At 46.4% G+C, this 13,291-nt stretch overlaps 1 protein-coding gene and 2 pseudogenes across 1 annotated transcript; 1 reads left to right on the forward strand and 2 right to left on the reverse strand.

Moving 5' to 3' along the window:
• Positions 1 to 349: 349 nt before the first annotated feature.
• LOC123190863 (probable galacturonosyltransferase 10) lies at positions 350 to 3,089 on the reverse strand. Its single transcript, XM_044603597.1, has 2 exons — positions 2,521 to 3,089; positions 350 to 2,273 (listed from the first exon to the last, which is right to left on the reverse strand). The coding sequence occupies exons 1-2, from the start codon at positions 2,785 to 2,787 to the stop codon at positions 825 to 827; spliced, it is 1,716 nt and encodes a 571-aa protein (XP_044459532.1). The 5' UTR covers positions 2,788 to 3,089; the 3' UTR covers positions 350 to 824.
• Positions 3,090 to 5,597: 2,508 nt separating this feature from the next.
• Positions 5,598 to 9,558, reverse strand: LOC123190868 (rust resistance kinase Lr10-like; annotated as a pseudogene).
• Positions 9,173 to 12,957, forward strand: LOC123190867 (rust resistance kinase Lr10-like; annotated as a pseudogene).
• Positions 12,958 to 13,291: the final 334 nt, after the last annotated feature.

Consider the following 13,291-nt stretch of genomic DNA (forward strand, 5'->3'; position numbering starts at 1 on the left):
CTTCGGCGAACCTAGTAGTAAGCCATTTTGCACTTTACTTCCTGTGAACACCTAGCTGCATGGTAGCTTTCACTAGAAAGTTCTTTCAATGATAAATTTCTCTCCGAGGTTACAACATAAGAATATTATGTACAATTATTACTACAAGAACATGTGTCGAAGACATGTTTGCCAAGCATACAAGTACGGCAGATATATGAAACAAATTACCAGCAAACAATTTTCTCACAGCAGGCACAAATCTGCACCCTCTGAATAAGCTTTATTGGCCTCACGCAGAAAAGGTACAAACAAAATTGAGCAACTATGAATAGATAGAAATTAACTTCTGAATCAGTGAATCTGGAAATGATATAATATAATTCTTCTTCTGAAGATGTATAAATAACCAGACAAAAAAAGGTTGACCTGTCTGAATATCCAATAAATATGTATCTCAAAACTTGTTGTAGCACCTCAATAATTTAAATCAATTCTACAATTATGCCCTTCCTCCAGTCTCACCAAAAAATCAAAATGGAAAAAATTACATTGGTGGTTGCAAGTTATGAAGCCATGTACTAGATGCTGTTCAAGTAGCAGCCTACTGAATGCCAATCTTAGCTCTTCTGCTATTACCTGTATGGCCGGTCATATCTGTAGTCGATGTACCTTATCAACTACACATGCCAGCATAAACAACTGTCCATGTTTAATCTGAGGGTGTAACTTGTGAACAAAGCCTATCAAATTCACAAGAATGTTCGTGTATGCCTTTTCAAGCTATGCATTTGAAGCATGTCCATCAGAAGGTCACAAAAAGTTCTAATATTGATACACATTAATCAGCGCATGAAGCACCGTTGAAGCAGAGGGTGTGAATAATCCACATAGTTGTCCCAGAAGCCCTTGTACTTCTCCATCCCAATTTTCAGCCATGGCTTCAAATTTCCATTGTAATGCAATACTGCACCTTCCTTAATAGTATCAGGATCAACAGTTGTGTAGCCCAGCCCCAAGACATGCCATTTTGGGTCCAGTGCTTCAACCAAGCCATAGAAAGCAAGAAGCCCAGGTGGTAAAGATCCAAGCTTCCACAGGGTATGATCAGCATTGCGCTCCTGCCAATAATGATATATACCTGTGACATTCTTGTTCCTCCATTCAACAAGATCAAGCACATTCATACCAAACGCCCAGCCACAAGCATCGGGATCAAAATGAGCACGAATCAGAGGATGAGAATGATTGAGATACTTATGAAATCTGTGGAACGTCTCCATGCAAGTCTCAACTGCCCCCATAACGTTCCCATTGAGGTTGATTGTAAACAAATCTGACAGGTCCTTCTGAACAACAATGTCATCATCAAGAAATACCACCTTGTGCAGTTCTGGGTAAATCTCTGGGATGTAAAACCTCAGGTGGTTGAGCATTGATAAGTACTTGGGATTTCTGAACTTGATTGGTGTTCCACGATTACCACTTCCAGAGAAGTAGAAATTCTGTGTAGCAGCATCCTGGAGCTGTTTAAGAACAGGAACATACGAAGCATTTAGCCAGGTGAAGTCCTCCACCTTTTGTATCTCCACAATGGCCCCTCTGTAATCATTCAAGGCAAACCACGCCCTCATTGGATCATGGTTCACCTCGTCGGTCACCAAATGGAAAACAATCTTTTCAGGGTGCTTTGAATTCAGAGTTGTAGAATTGACCACAACAGAGACCGCGATGATGTTGTCCGAGAAAACACAATAGTGATAGAGGCTGTTATCCCTCAGATTGCTCTGCACTGCTGGGCTCCTATCCAAGAACTTCCTCTGAAGCTCGGCACTCTTGAACCATTCCATGGTTAACCGGACACCAAGGCAATAAAGCCCCTTTGGGAGCTCTTCAGCAGCAATCTGGCCATACTTTGTGCTCTTGTCCGCCTCGGCCTTCGACTTCTCCTCCAGGGACAGAATCTGGCCCTTCAGCTTCAAGATGGTGACCGCGCTGTCGTACCGGAACTGCTGAGCCTGGTAGAACAGCACGGCCATGTCCCTGATCGCCTTCTCCGCATCCTCCTTGACCACCAAGCCACCATGGGCCGCAGCACGGGCGAGGATGCTCTGCTCCCGCCGCACCAGCGCACCAAGCTCCGCCACAAACTGCAGGTTGCTGGCTTCTTTCGCGACCGTGATGTAGGTCTTTGCGAGAGAAATCTGGTCCATGAGCTGGCGGGAAAGCGAGTGAGCGCTCATCATTTCGTCCGTCATGTTGTGCGTGTCCGTGATAACCTCGAGGTAAGATCTCTGCACATCAAAAGTTCAGGACATTCAGACGCTAGTCCAGCATTCATGATTGATGTTCTCTAAACAAACAGTTAGCGTGTAGAGTACTAGTCAAGTAGTACCACTACAGAACTAGCAAATTCAGCAGTTATAATTACTAACACTTGTACTAGAATCTGATGGTTCCGAGCCAGACTAGGCAATATGATTTACGAAATGCGGAACGGGAGATGCGGTGCGGCTTAATCGGTTGTACTATAATTATTACCTGGCGGAGGAGAGGGGAGGAGACGGCATCGGCGTCGGCGTCGGCGGATCCGGAGGAGGAGGCGTCGGTGGAGGGCGGGGAGGGGGGGTCGGGGGAGCCGGCGAGGCCGAGGAGGAGGAGGGCGCAGGCGAGGGCGAGGAGGAGCGAGAGCAGGAGGCGGGCCCAGAGCGGGCGCTGCTGCCAGCGGCGCCGGAAGGACGGGCGGCGCTGGTCGAGGAACGGGCGCCGCCTCGTCGCCGGGTCGAGGAGGCCCGCCGGCCGCACCATCGCCGCGCCGGCCCCGTCGGCGCCCGACGGGATCTCGCGAAGATGGGTTTCCTTCTCCCCCACGCGGCCCTCAGATCTCGCTCGCACGGCGCGGCAGGGAGGAAGGCAGCTTCGTGTGTGCCCCTTTGCTTGACTGCGGCCGCGACTGCGACTGGTTTGATTCCTTCCCCACCCCTTGCCGATCTGTTGGCAGCGGCGGCAGCTGGGAATGCGATCCACGCGGTAAGTTTTGAGTTCACGCTGGCGGAGCACCTTTTCCCGGTTCACCGCGCCGCTCTGTCGACGTAGTAACAACTGCCCCGCGCCGTGGATGGAAGCAAGGTCGGCAAGAGCATTCAGGTGATGTAGAATTTACATCATCTACTACCACTATAAAAGGAAAAGAGAGGCAGATCTAAACAATCACATCCATCCATCATCAATATTTAATGGCTCTTAATCATCCGGTGTTTAACGCTACCAACCACGCATTACGCCACTAGAATCCATCGATCGCTAATCTGCCCCGTCGATAAAAAAAACTGCTGCCCGCACACGGCCGCACGACCTCTCTGGCTCTCTCGCCCCTCCTCTTCCTCCCTCGCCGTTACTCCTGCAGCCTCGCGCCGCCTTAGCCGCAGGAGCCGCCCCACCGCGCCCGGAGCCGCCTCACGCGCCCGGAGCCCCGGGAGCCGCCACCCGTCGCGTGCCGGGGGAGCCCCACCGCAGGTCGCCGCCCTTCGCTGCGGGAGAGCCGAAGCCGCCGTCCGTCGCGCTCCGGGGGAGCCCCGTCGCAGGTCGCCGCCCTTCGCCGCGGGAGAGCCGGAGCCACCGCCCTTCGCTGCGGGAGTCGCCGGCAAATCGCAGCCCGTCACGCGCCGGGGGAGACCCGCCCCAGGTCGCCGCCCTTTCCCACGGGAGAGTCGCCGCCCGTCGTGCGCCTGCCTCTCCTCCTCTGCTGCCGCAGGTACGCCAACGCCTCCTGACAAGCCAGTAAGTTCCCTCCGCTCTCCTGCTGATGCGCGGTTACGTCGCCCCAGTCCATGCCGCTGCCCCGATGTTCAGGTGAGCAGAGACGCCATGCCGAATTCACCATTGCGGCCGGCCGACCTTGTTTGCTGTAGCTGTTGCCTCAACCGGTGCGTCCCCGCCGTCTGGCGATGGCGCGACCGCGGTGGACGCGGTTATGCGTGGCTCACAGAGATCCAAGGGCAAGACCAGTTTCCGCCCATGAAAGGTAAACACCGATTGAGACCACCGTCTAGAGGGTAAGCGGGCGTATCCGTCTATTATTTAGCTTGTGATTTGTGATGTATGGGTGGCGTTGGATAATGTTGTTCTTATTGCAATTAATCTTTGATTTCTGTTTTTTTTGCTCTTCCAAGCCTGGACATGGGTGGCGGTTATTGCGAAGTTTTTTCTTTTTTTTCTCTCCACTCTCCTTCTCTAGGACGCATATATGGACAAACTCGAACTCCGGCCAAAAACAGAGCTGACCGTAACGCACGACTCTGACAACGAAGCTGGTTGCAAGCGGCCTTGACTCCTCCTCACTGACCTCACCGTCGACAAGGGCATGACTCCCCAATACCACCTTCCCTTCCTCGCCCCTGCCACCGACAAGGGTGCGTTGGTACTGGGAATCCAGACCTGCTCGTCAGGCATGTGCACGATGCACCCCAACCTCGAAACCCCTCCTTCAACGGCTTCAAACTTACCGATTTGTACGACATTCTTGGTAGGTCCGGGCGGGTGTTACGGACAGAGATATGAAAGTGGGGGCTGGTCGCTGAGACATGCTCGGGATACAGTCGCCAAGACCAAGAACAACAAGGATAAGAGGTCACCGAGACAGGCGCGAAACATGGAGGAGGTCACCAAAAAATGGGAAGGAGGAGGTGTCGCGGGGACAGGACAGCGAAGAGGACGTCCTTTCGCTCAATCTCTTCATAACCGTCCTTAGACCTTAAGGCCAATGAGGTGGTTCACAACAGCCCTTCAGGTATGTACATAGTGTGGCTGACCTCAGAACACTTCTACAGCGGCTTTTGAATTTTACGTAACCGACGTTCTTATTAGGTTGAGGCGTTTGGTACAACTAGAGGCAGTGCAAACCATTTTTGGAACCGAGACGATGTAAACCAATTTTTTTTTATACCAAACATTTATACGTATTTTAAACTAATTATAGCATATCCGAATTTTAATTGGTATAATTTTCAATTAATTGACATTACATTTAGCCACATAACAATGTTTGTTTCTAAATAGTAATTACATTTTGCTAAAGCACATCTAGATGTGCCATAAGTATTGCACATCTAAGTTCTATACCATTGATTTTATTTGAAAATTCATGCAAGAATTTTCATTAGTTTTTTCTTTTTCTTTCTAGTTTAATTGAGTATTCCTGGTTATACAGTTGTAATATATATAAATTGAAAATTTTCTTGTGCGGAGTTTAATTGTATAATGTAACAAAAAAATCTTTTTCTAGTTCAAAAAATTATTTGAATTGTTTTTTAAATATTGCATAAAGTATAGAGTGTATAGGCAAGTGTTTGTATATCTTTTAATATTAATGAATATCATGGTACAGATTTTTTAAATCGTATACACTAACAAATATCTTTACAGTGTTTCTAGTATATGTTAGGTAATCGCATTCGTGTGAACCAACATGTGGTTGGATGGTTATGTTGGCTCAGTCTCTCGGATGTACTCATATGGATAGGTGTGCGCGTTGTTTATAGAGATGAGTGTATGCACATATATATGATCGTCTGCGTCTGTACTGTGCTGAAAAAAAGGTAATAGTATTCATAGGAATTTTTAGGTGCAAATACGACATGCAAGTTGGGTTTAGTAATAGGTTGACAACATGTGCATGCATTTATACTTGTTTTAAATTGGCACCATTATATTATAATAATAGAAGAACATAAAATATTATCGATTGTGCTTTGGCATATGATTCAGTTATCTGACATGCTAATCTAGATTAACTTAGTTTGATTTGGTACATCTGATATCTTCTACCCGGTTTTTCAAATGAAATTTTGTGCATTCATTTAAATACAGAAATCTAGTTATCCTGAATTTCACCTTTTCTGGCATGGGAGATCAGCCAAGGTTGGAGGTCAAATGAAACTTTACACTAATATATACTTCAGGCTTAGAGTCCCGCAGCGCATGAGATATGTTTGAGTTTCAGATAACATTCACAAAAGAAACATGGTAGAGGATTCACATTCATTTGATCCAAAAAAGAATTACTGCAACTTTTCACAAGTTTACCATCACCTCGTAGTACAATATTACATCAAAAAAATTCAGTCATCCTCTTCTGAAATGTCATTCAGCTCAGAGCAGAAATGGTAGGACCCCACTACAGGGGTGTGCCCATCGTCACAGAAGAACGGCCTTGAAGGTAACTGCAGGCCATCCACGCCGCCTTCGAGCATCCCTATGACTTCGCTCATCGCTGGCCGATCGTGAGACTAGATCTGGATGCAACGTAGCCCAACAAGACACAGCTTCCTCTCCAACTCGTGCATCTCAGCAGATATCTCGCCCAGCTCCTGTCTGGTTAGCCGGTCATACACCCACGATGGGTAGAATGCCTGGCTTGAGTTCGCCACATCCGGGTCGGCGTTCCTCGGTCCTCCTGCCATCTCCAGCAGCAGCATCCCAAAGCTGTAAACGTCAGACTTGGTAGATATGACACCAAAACTGCGGGATATCATCTCAGGAACTATGTACCCGATGGTTCCCCGTAGGGCGCTCAACGGCCCAAAGCTGTTGTCCCTTGGGGCTTGGGTATAGCTTGGCAAGGCCAAAGTCGGCAACCTTTGGGACGAAATTGCTGTCAAGAAGGATGTTGTGCGGCTTGATGTCAAAGTGCAGAATCTGCATGTCGCATCCTTGATGCAGGTAGTTGATCCCCCCTGGCAATACCCAAGGCGATTTTATTGAGCTTGTCCCAGGAGAAACTCTTCTCGGCTGAGAAGATGTACTTGTCCAGAGAACCATGAGGCATATACTCGTAGACTAGCGCCCTCCTCATTTCCTCCGAGCAGAACCTGACAAGACGCACCACATTGATGTGGTGGATCCTCCCGATGGTGGAGACCTCGCTGATGAAATCTTCTCCATCACAGCTGGATTTACCGTTTAGCATCTTGATGGCCACATGGACATCGCCTGGGAGCAGAACGCCCTTGTACACAGAGCCGTAGCCTCCCTGGCCCAGCTTGTCTCTGAAATGGCTTGTTACCGCGACAACATCTGTGTAGGCATACCTTGTCGGCAGGGGCGGAGCCAGGGGGGACGAGCAGGGGCCTGCCCCCCCCCCCCCCCCCCCCCAACGATCGACAATTTTAATAGGAGCGACGAGTAATTACCAACGAGATTAGATCAATATACGTACTCGGCCCCCTCCTATACTCGAATCCTGGCTCCGCCACTGCTTGTCGGACCGATCATTTGCTGCATCCGTAGGAACTTGTCAACCGCACCGATTGTGATCCTTGTTGTCCAGTATTTGTGGCCTAGGAAGAAGAGTACCACCAGGGGAGCAACCACTAACCTGCATAGTGCTGCACATATAGAACAGTTTTACGTGGGATCACCAAGAAATTACTTGTGTAGCTAGTATATGTAATTCTGTCGACGTACCAGCAATCAACCTCAATATCGTCGTGGAGTTTACTATTGCAAACTTTATGATGAGATGTTCATTGGAAGGAAATGTTGTTCGAAATGTGCAACTCAAGACTTCAAAATCGACAAACAAAATGCTCACAATCCAACGCGAGACACGATGAGCCACAGAATATCCAGGGCCTAGGCTGCAGGCAATGGAGAAAATGTAAAAAAGTCAGGTACATATGTATGTTCCAAAACAGAAGTACGGTGTATAGATCCCAAACTCACACAAAGCGATCTTTTAGGCAGCCCTTGAAGCCCCCCAACCTCCTCACATATCTGAAAGGAAACTTAACAGCAAATCCTCTCCTCCGGGATTCTACTACAATTCCATGACTTGCATTATCGTATCCCAAGCTCCGATCACCCAAAGCAGCCATGGCGAAGCACCCGCAAGAAGGCTCAAGGTTCCCAACAGAAATAAAGTTAATCAACAGTTCAACACATATACTCCCTCCGTCCGAAAATACTTGTCATCAAAATGGATAAAAAGAGATGTATCTAGAACTAAAATACATCTAGATACATCCTCTTTTATTCATTTAGATGACAAGTATTTCCGGACGGAGGGAGTACAAAAGAAGACCTCGTGCTCAGGCAAGCGACCGGTGTGTAGAGTGTAGTCACTATTGTTCGTGACCACTCGTGAACAATTCACAAAGCTAGCCCACGTAGCTGAAACAGGCTCTAATTCGACAAAGCCGGCGAACTGCTGGAGGTCATACAAATAAGGGCGCTGATCCCAGCGAGGAAGAGGGCAGTTGCTGTTCATGTCCAAGTTGGCGTCCACGACCCAGAAGAAAGAAGACTTGTAGTCGATCTCAGTGACAAAGTATGTCCCTGTGTTGATCTGAATTGTAGCACTGATGTTGCCACAAGTCAGCTCGTACAATGGAGAGCCGCACCACCGTGGATCGCCTTGCAGGCGGAAAGGGTACCGGACATCTTGGAGATGGCCACAAGAGAAAGGAGCACAGACGTACCTACTATCAGTAATGTCAAGTCGCCCCTGAACATCTACAGCAAGAACTGTGACCATGAAATGCACCACGAACCACCATGGACGCATCACCGATGGTCAACAGTTTATATCTTGTTCTGGCTTTGTTGTGGGCTTACTTCTCGTGTACTGGGCACAACCCTCTCACCCTTTAATAACAGTTCCAGGAGCACCCACAGTGTATGTGGGATGTTACTATAAGGAAAGAAAGGAGGGTTAAAACAAACACAACAAATACAGGGATGATGGAATTAAAAAAAAGCATGTAGAAAAGACCCGGTCAGAGATGGCCAACGTCCACATCGCTGCTGCCATATGTCATCACAACGGGGATGCTCCATATGCCATATGTCATCACAATGGAGATGCTCCATATGTATATGGTCCTTGTTGACTCCTCCTAGTCCTAGTTAGTATCATCAGGCAGGGATGCTGGCATATGCTGCTGTGAGTTGGCAAGGGGATTGAACATTTCAGTGTCAGGTCAGGGATTCTGCTGTAGTGATGTACTCTACAAAGCTCCATCTACAACGATTTCACTTACTAGAAACGACGTGGGTTTGCAGTTTGCGCTCATTCATGCACGGAGGAAGTTCTTACCCAGGCAAGCACAACTTAGACTACTGATTTATTCTTATGTCTTTGTAATCACAGTACCTGGCTTACCTTCATCCACCTTGGCAGAGCAGAAGGAGAAAGATGAGGATATTTCTTGTCACAGCCCTGGTGGTCTGCCTTGTCAGCCATGGAACCGACATGGCCACAGCTTCGGCAGCTTGGGATGACCAAGATTTCTTCAGAAACTGTCTGCCGTCCCGGTGCAGCAAAGATGGACCTGAGATTCGGTTCCCACTCCGGCTTGATTCCAGCAATACATCATCATCCTGTGGCGCAACATGCGCGAAACTAGCATGCTCAGGTCAAGCCACTATCATGTTTCACCCACTTCTTGGCCCATGCAATGTCACCGCCATGAATTACACCGGTACCGTCCTCAACATCACCCCCCCTTACCTCCGCGTGCACGATGATTCAGAATCTCATATCGACAAGTTCACCACCGGCTCACACTGGCCACCACTGTACTCCACATTATAGCAGAACTGGAAAGCTTGTAGGCTGCTCAAGGGAGTTCACGCCAGGCGGGATTACTCAGTATCCCGTCTATGATGACAGAGGCGGTTACTATGCTTCTTCCTCAGCTACCGATACTATCGCCGGCCCAATCTCCTGCCTTAGCAACAAAAGCCACTTCTCGTATTTGGTGGCAACTGATGGATTCATGTATGACCTTCCATTGGACTGCAAGGTAATATCAGATGCCGTCCTCCCGATATTTGGTACAGGATATTATGGCTCAGCATCCAATCACGGTGTCAAAGGAACCCTCAGTTTTTATGACATAGCAGCCAACTGGAGTGAACACGAGCCTTCATCCATTCCTTCTCAGTGCCAAAAATGCGAAGAGAACGGGGCAGCGCTGCGCATTCAGCTCACAAAGGAACCAAACATTCTGCTTGTCTCAACCTCATAAAGGTATCATTAATTTCTAACTTTACTTAACCCATGCCATCCTATATTATCCTGTTAACTCCCTGTTTTGTAGCTTAAAATCATTGAGAAAATCCTATTTAGAATGTACTCATATACTACTGTGCGACATTTCCAGGAGTTCTGTTGTCAAATTATTTTGCATAACAGTACGACAAACCATTTGGGTAGCTAGCTTGAGCAAACAGATTATAAACTTGTGTAAATTCTCATCTGAATCCTCCAAAATTAAGAAACAAAATGGGGTCACGTATTTTGATGCCAGGACGTAGTAAACATTGGAGAAAAACTTGAGTGGTCCAAAAGTAGATTAAAAAAACTAAGCAACTCTATCAAATATTTCATGATAATTTATGGCAATGACCTGGGTTTATTTGATCAATTAGCGAACAGCCATGTCTTACACATAACAGTATACTACTATAAATTTTTAGCATTTTCATGATAGAAAAAAACACATTTGAGATAAACACAAGCAATCTCTCAATTGCAATACACTTCAGAATTCCTAGAACGTATTCCAAGAACTTCAAGTTTCTATGGTTGTTATTAGACATGAGCCAACAAGTTACAGCCATTTTTGTTTCTAATTCCCTCCTTTCCCCCCTGTACCAACTGCATTCCTTAAAGTTTTTCGCTTGCCCAGACAATCGGGTTGCAACGATTTAGGCTAAACTTAATCCAAAATACATGATACCTCATACTAGTAATCTTACTAAACTCCACTGCCAATATGCATTGCTCTCAGCATTGTTCTGGCGAGGTGACATGTCGAATAGTTGGATATGCCAAATAGCATTGACTCATGTTAGAAAACCCAAAACACGTTTTAGTTAGGCAGCTTGAATCCATCACCATCCATTCATTTCCCACCATTATCATACGTGAAAATGAAGTACCAGAGCCTGATGCGGCATTAGCTGTTACTAATATTGGTAATGTAGTACTGTACAAAAAGAAATAGATTTACATGGTGAAGAATATAAGATGGAGTACATATCACACAGAACAGAGTAGCTTAAAGAACCACCTGATGGGGAGAAATATAAGAAGTGAAAACAAGAAATGCATATATGCCTAAAGAAAGTTTACCTGGGAGCCTGTGCCTCGCCATGACACCTACAAGCTTTCCAGTTCTGCTATAATGTGGAGTACAGTGGTGGCCAGTGTGAGCCGGTGGTGAACTTGTCGATATGAGATTCTGAATCATCGTGCACGCGGAGGTAAGGGGGGGTGATGCCAGTACAGTGGAAGGTATATCAGATGGGTTCTGAGGGCATACAAGAAGGGATTTGGCCATGACTGGTTGAGGATCTACAAGAAGGAATTTTCAAAAATAGAGGGTTGTTTCGACGGGTGATGGGGGCAATATATGTGAGATTGTGACTGCGGGGTGGGTTAAAAAAACTTAATCCAACCAAGCCAGCAAGCAACCCCCCCCCCCCTCTCGTACCCTCTTTTGATTCTCAGTTGACCCTAAAGACTCCTCTGTTACCAGAGTTGGTAATGGAAGCTTTCTTCTGATCCTGTCCCGCCCCCCACTGGCCAGTGGGCATATATCACTGTTTGATCTAACTTTTCTTTCTCAAGTTAATTAGTTAATTTTCATTTTACATATTACACAAACAACCAAATCTTATTCGCATCTTTGGTATTTGCAGGTTCACGTGTAAAAATCATTGCAGGTACTACCCCAATCCAAACTTTTACTTTTTTAGAAAAAGATGAAAATAAAGTTATATCTGCTGCACATAAAGTAATTAGCTAGCTATTCCCGCTCTTACATTCTCTCATCCCCATTACAATCGCTAAAGCGGTAACTTCAGACCCTAATGAATAAGCTGATTTTCATGTATTCAGCTACATCATCTTCGGCAGCATTTGTTGTTCTTCTGTTGTTGGTGGCCACGGCTCTTTATCTTTCGCTGAAGACAAGATACAATGAAGAGATACATTTGAAAGTTGAAATGTTTCTCAATACATATGGTACATCAAAACCCACAAGGTACACTTTCTCCGAAATCAAGAAGATAACGCGACGGTTCAAGGATAAATTAGGACATGGTGGATTTGGAAGTGTGTACAAAGGTGAGCTACCAAATGGAGTTCCTGTGGCTATCAAGATGCTAGAGAACTCTAATGGAGAGGGGCAGGAATTCATCAACGAGGTTGCAACCATCGGGAGAATCCACCATACAAATATTGTCCGCCTCCTTGGCTTTTGTTCTGAAGGGACAAGAAGGGCTCTTATTTATGAATTCATGCCTAAAGATTCATTAGAGAAATATATATTCTCGGGTAGTTCTATTGTTTCTCAAGAACACCTGGTCCCAGACAAAATGCTAGTTATTGCTTTAGGCATTGCTAGAGGAATGGAATACTTACATCAAGGATGCAATCAGCGCATCCTCCACTTGAACATCAGGCCTCACAATATCTTACTGGACTACAGCTTCAATCCGAAGATCTCTGACTTCAGCCTCGCAAAGTTGTGTCCAAGGGACCAAAGCATCATTACCTTGACTGCGGCATGAGGCACTATGGGCTACATCGCACCAGAACTATACTCTAGGAACTTTGGAGGGATATCCTACAAGTCAGATGTCTATAGTTTTGGTTTGCTGGTGTTAGAAATGGTGAGCCGAAAGAGGAACTCAGACCCAAGTATTGAGAGCCGGAACCAGGTATATCTCCCGGAGCGGATCTATGAAAAAGTCATGACTGGAGAGGAACTAGTGCTTACTGTGGAAGTGACACCAGAAGGGAAAGAAAAGGTGAGACAGCTGGCTATTGTGGCACTCTGGTGTATTCAGTGGAACCCAAGAAACCGGCCATCGATGACAAAAGTGATAAACATGTTGTTGGGAAGTTTGCAGGATCTGCAGATGCCCCCTAAGCCCTTTGTCCCATCTGAAAATCGCCGCGCACCATAACAAAACATGAATATCGTATCACCATAGTGTACTAGTCCTACACTTGAGGGATATAGGTAATTCATGGCAATGCAGTTGGTAGCAACTAGAAAGTTTGGATGTTCCTTCAACTATGTCAGCTTCCTGGTGTAGCTTATGAGCCACTATATTTGTGATAATTGTGATAACTACGAAGTAGAAACATATGAACTTGAATTTGATTTGCAACGAAATAGTTGGAACATGAGGAGCTAGCACTCATTGCTGTGATTTATTTCTGCACTAATTTTTTAATCTGCAGTGCACTAGTCACCCCCAGTTCCTCATTCCAAATACAGATGAGGTTATGTATAAC

The sequence above is a fragment of the Triticum aestivum genome, chromosome 2A, assembly GCF_018294505.1.
Source record: "Triticum aestivum cultivar Chinese Spring chromosome 2A, IWGSC CS RefSeq v2.1, whole genome shotgun sequence".
Taxonomy (NCBI): Eukaryota; Viridiplantae; Streptophyta; class Magnoliopsida; order Poales; family Poaceae; genus Triticum; species Triticum aestivum.

Excerpts from the sequence above, each read along its gene's own strand:
- LOC123190863 (XM_044603597.1), bottom strand. The coding sequence starts at position 2,787 with ATGGTGCGGCCGGCGGGCCTCCTCGACCCGGCGACGAGGCGGCGCCCG. Across the intron at positions 2,274-2,520 it reads CCTCCCCTCTCCTCCGCCAG|AGATCTTACCTCGAGGTTAT; the intron begins GTAATAATTATA and ends TTTGATGTGCAG.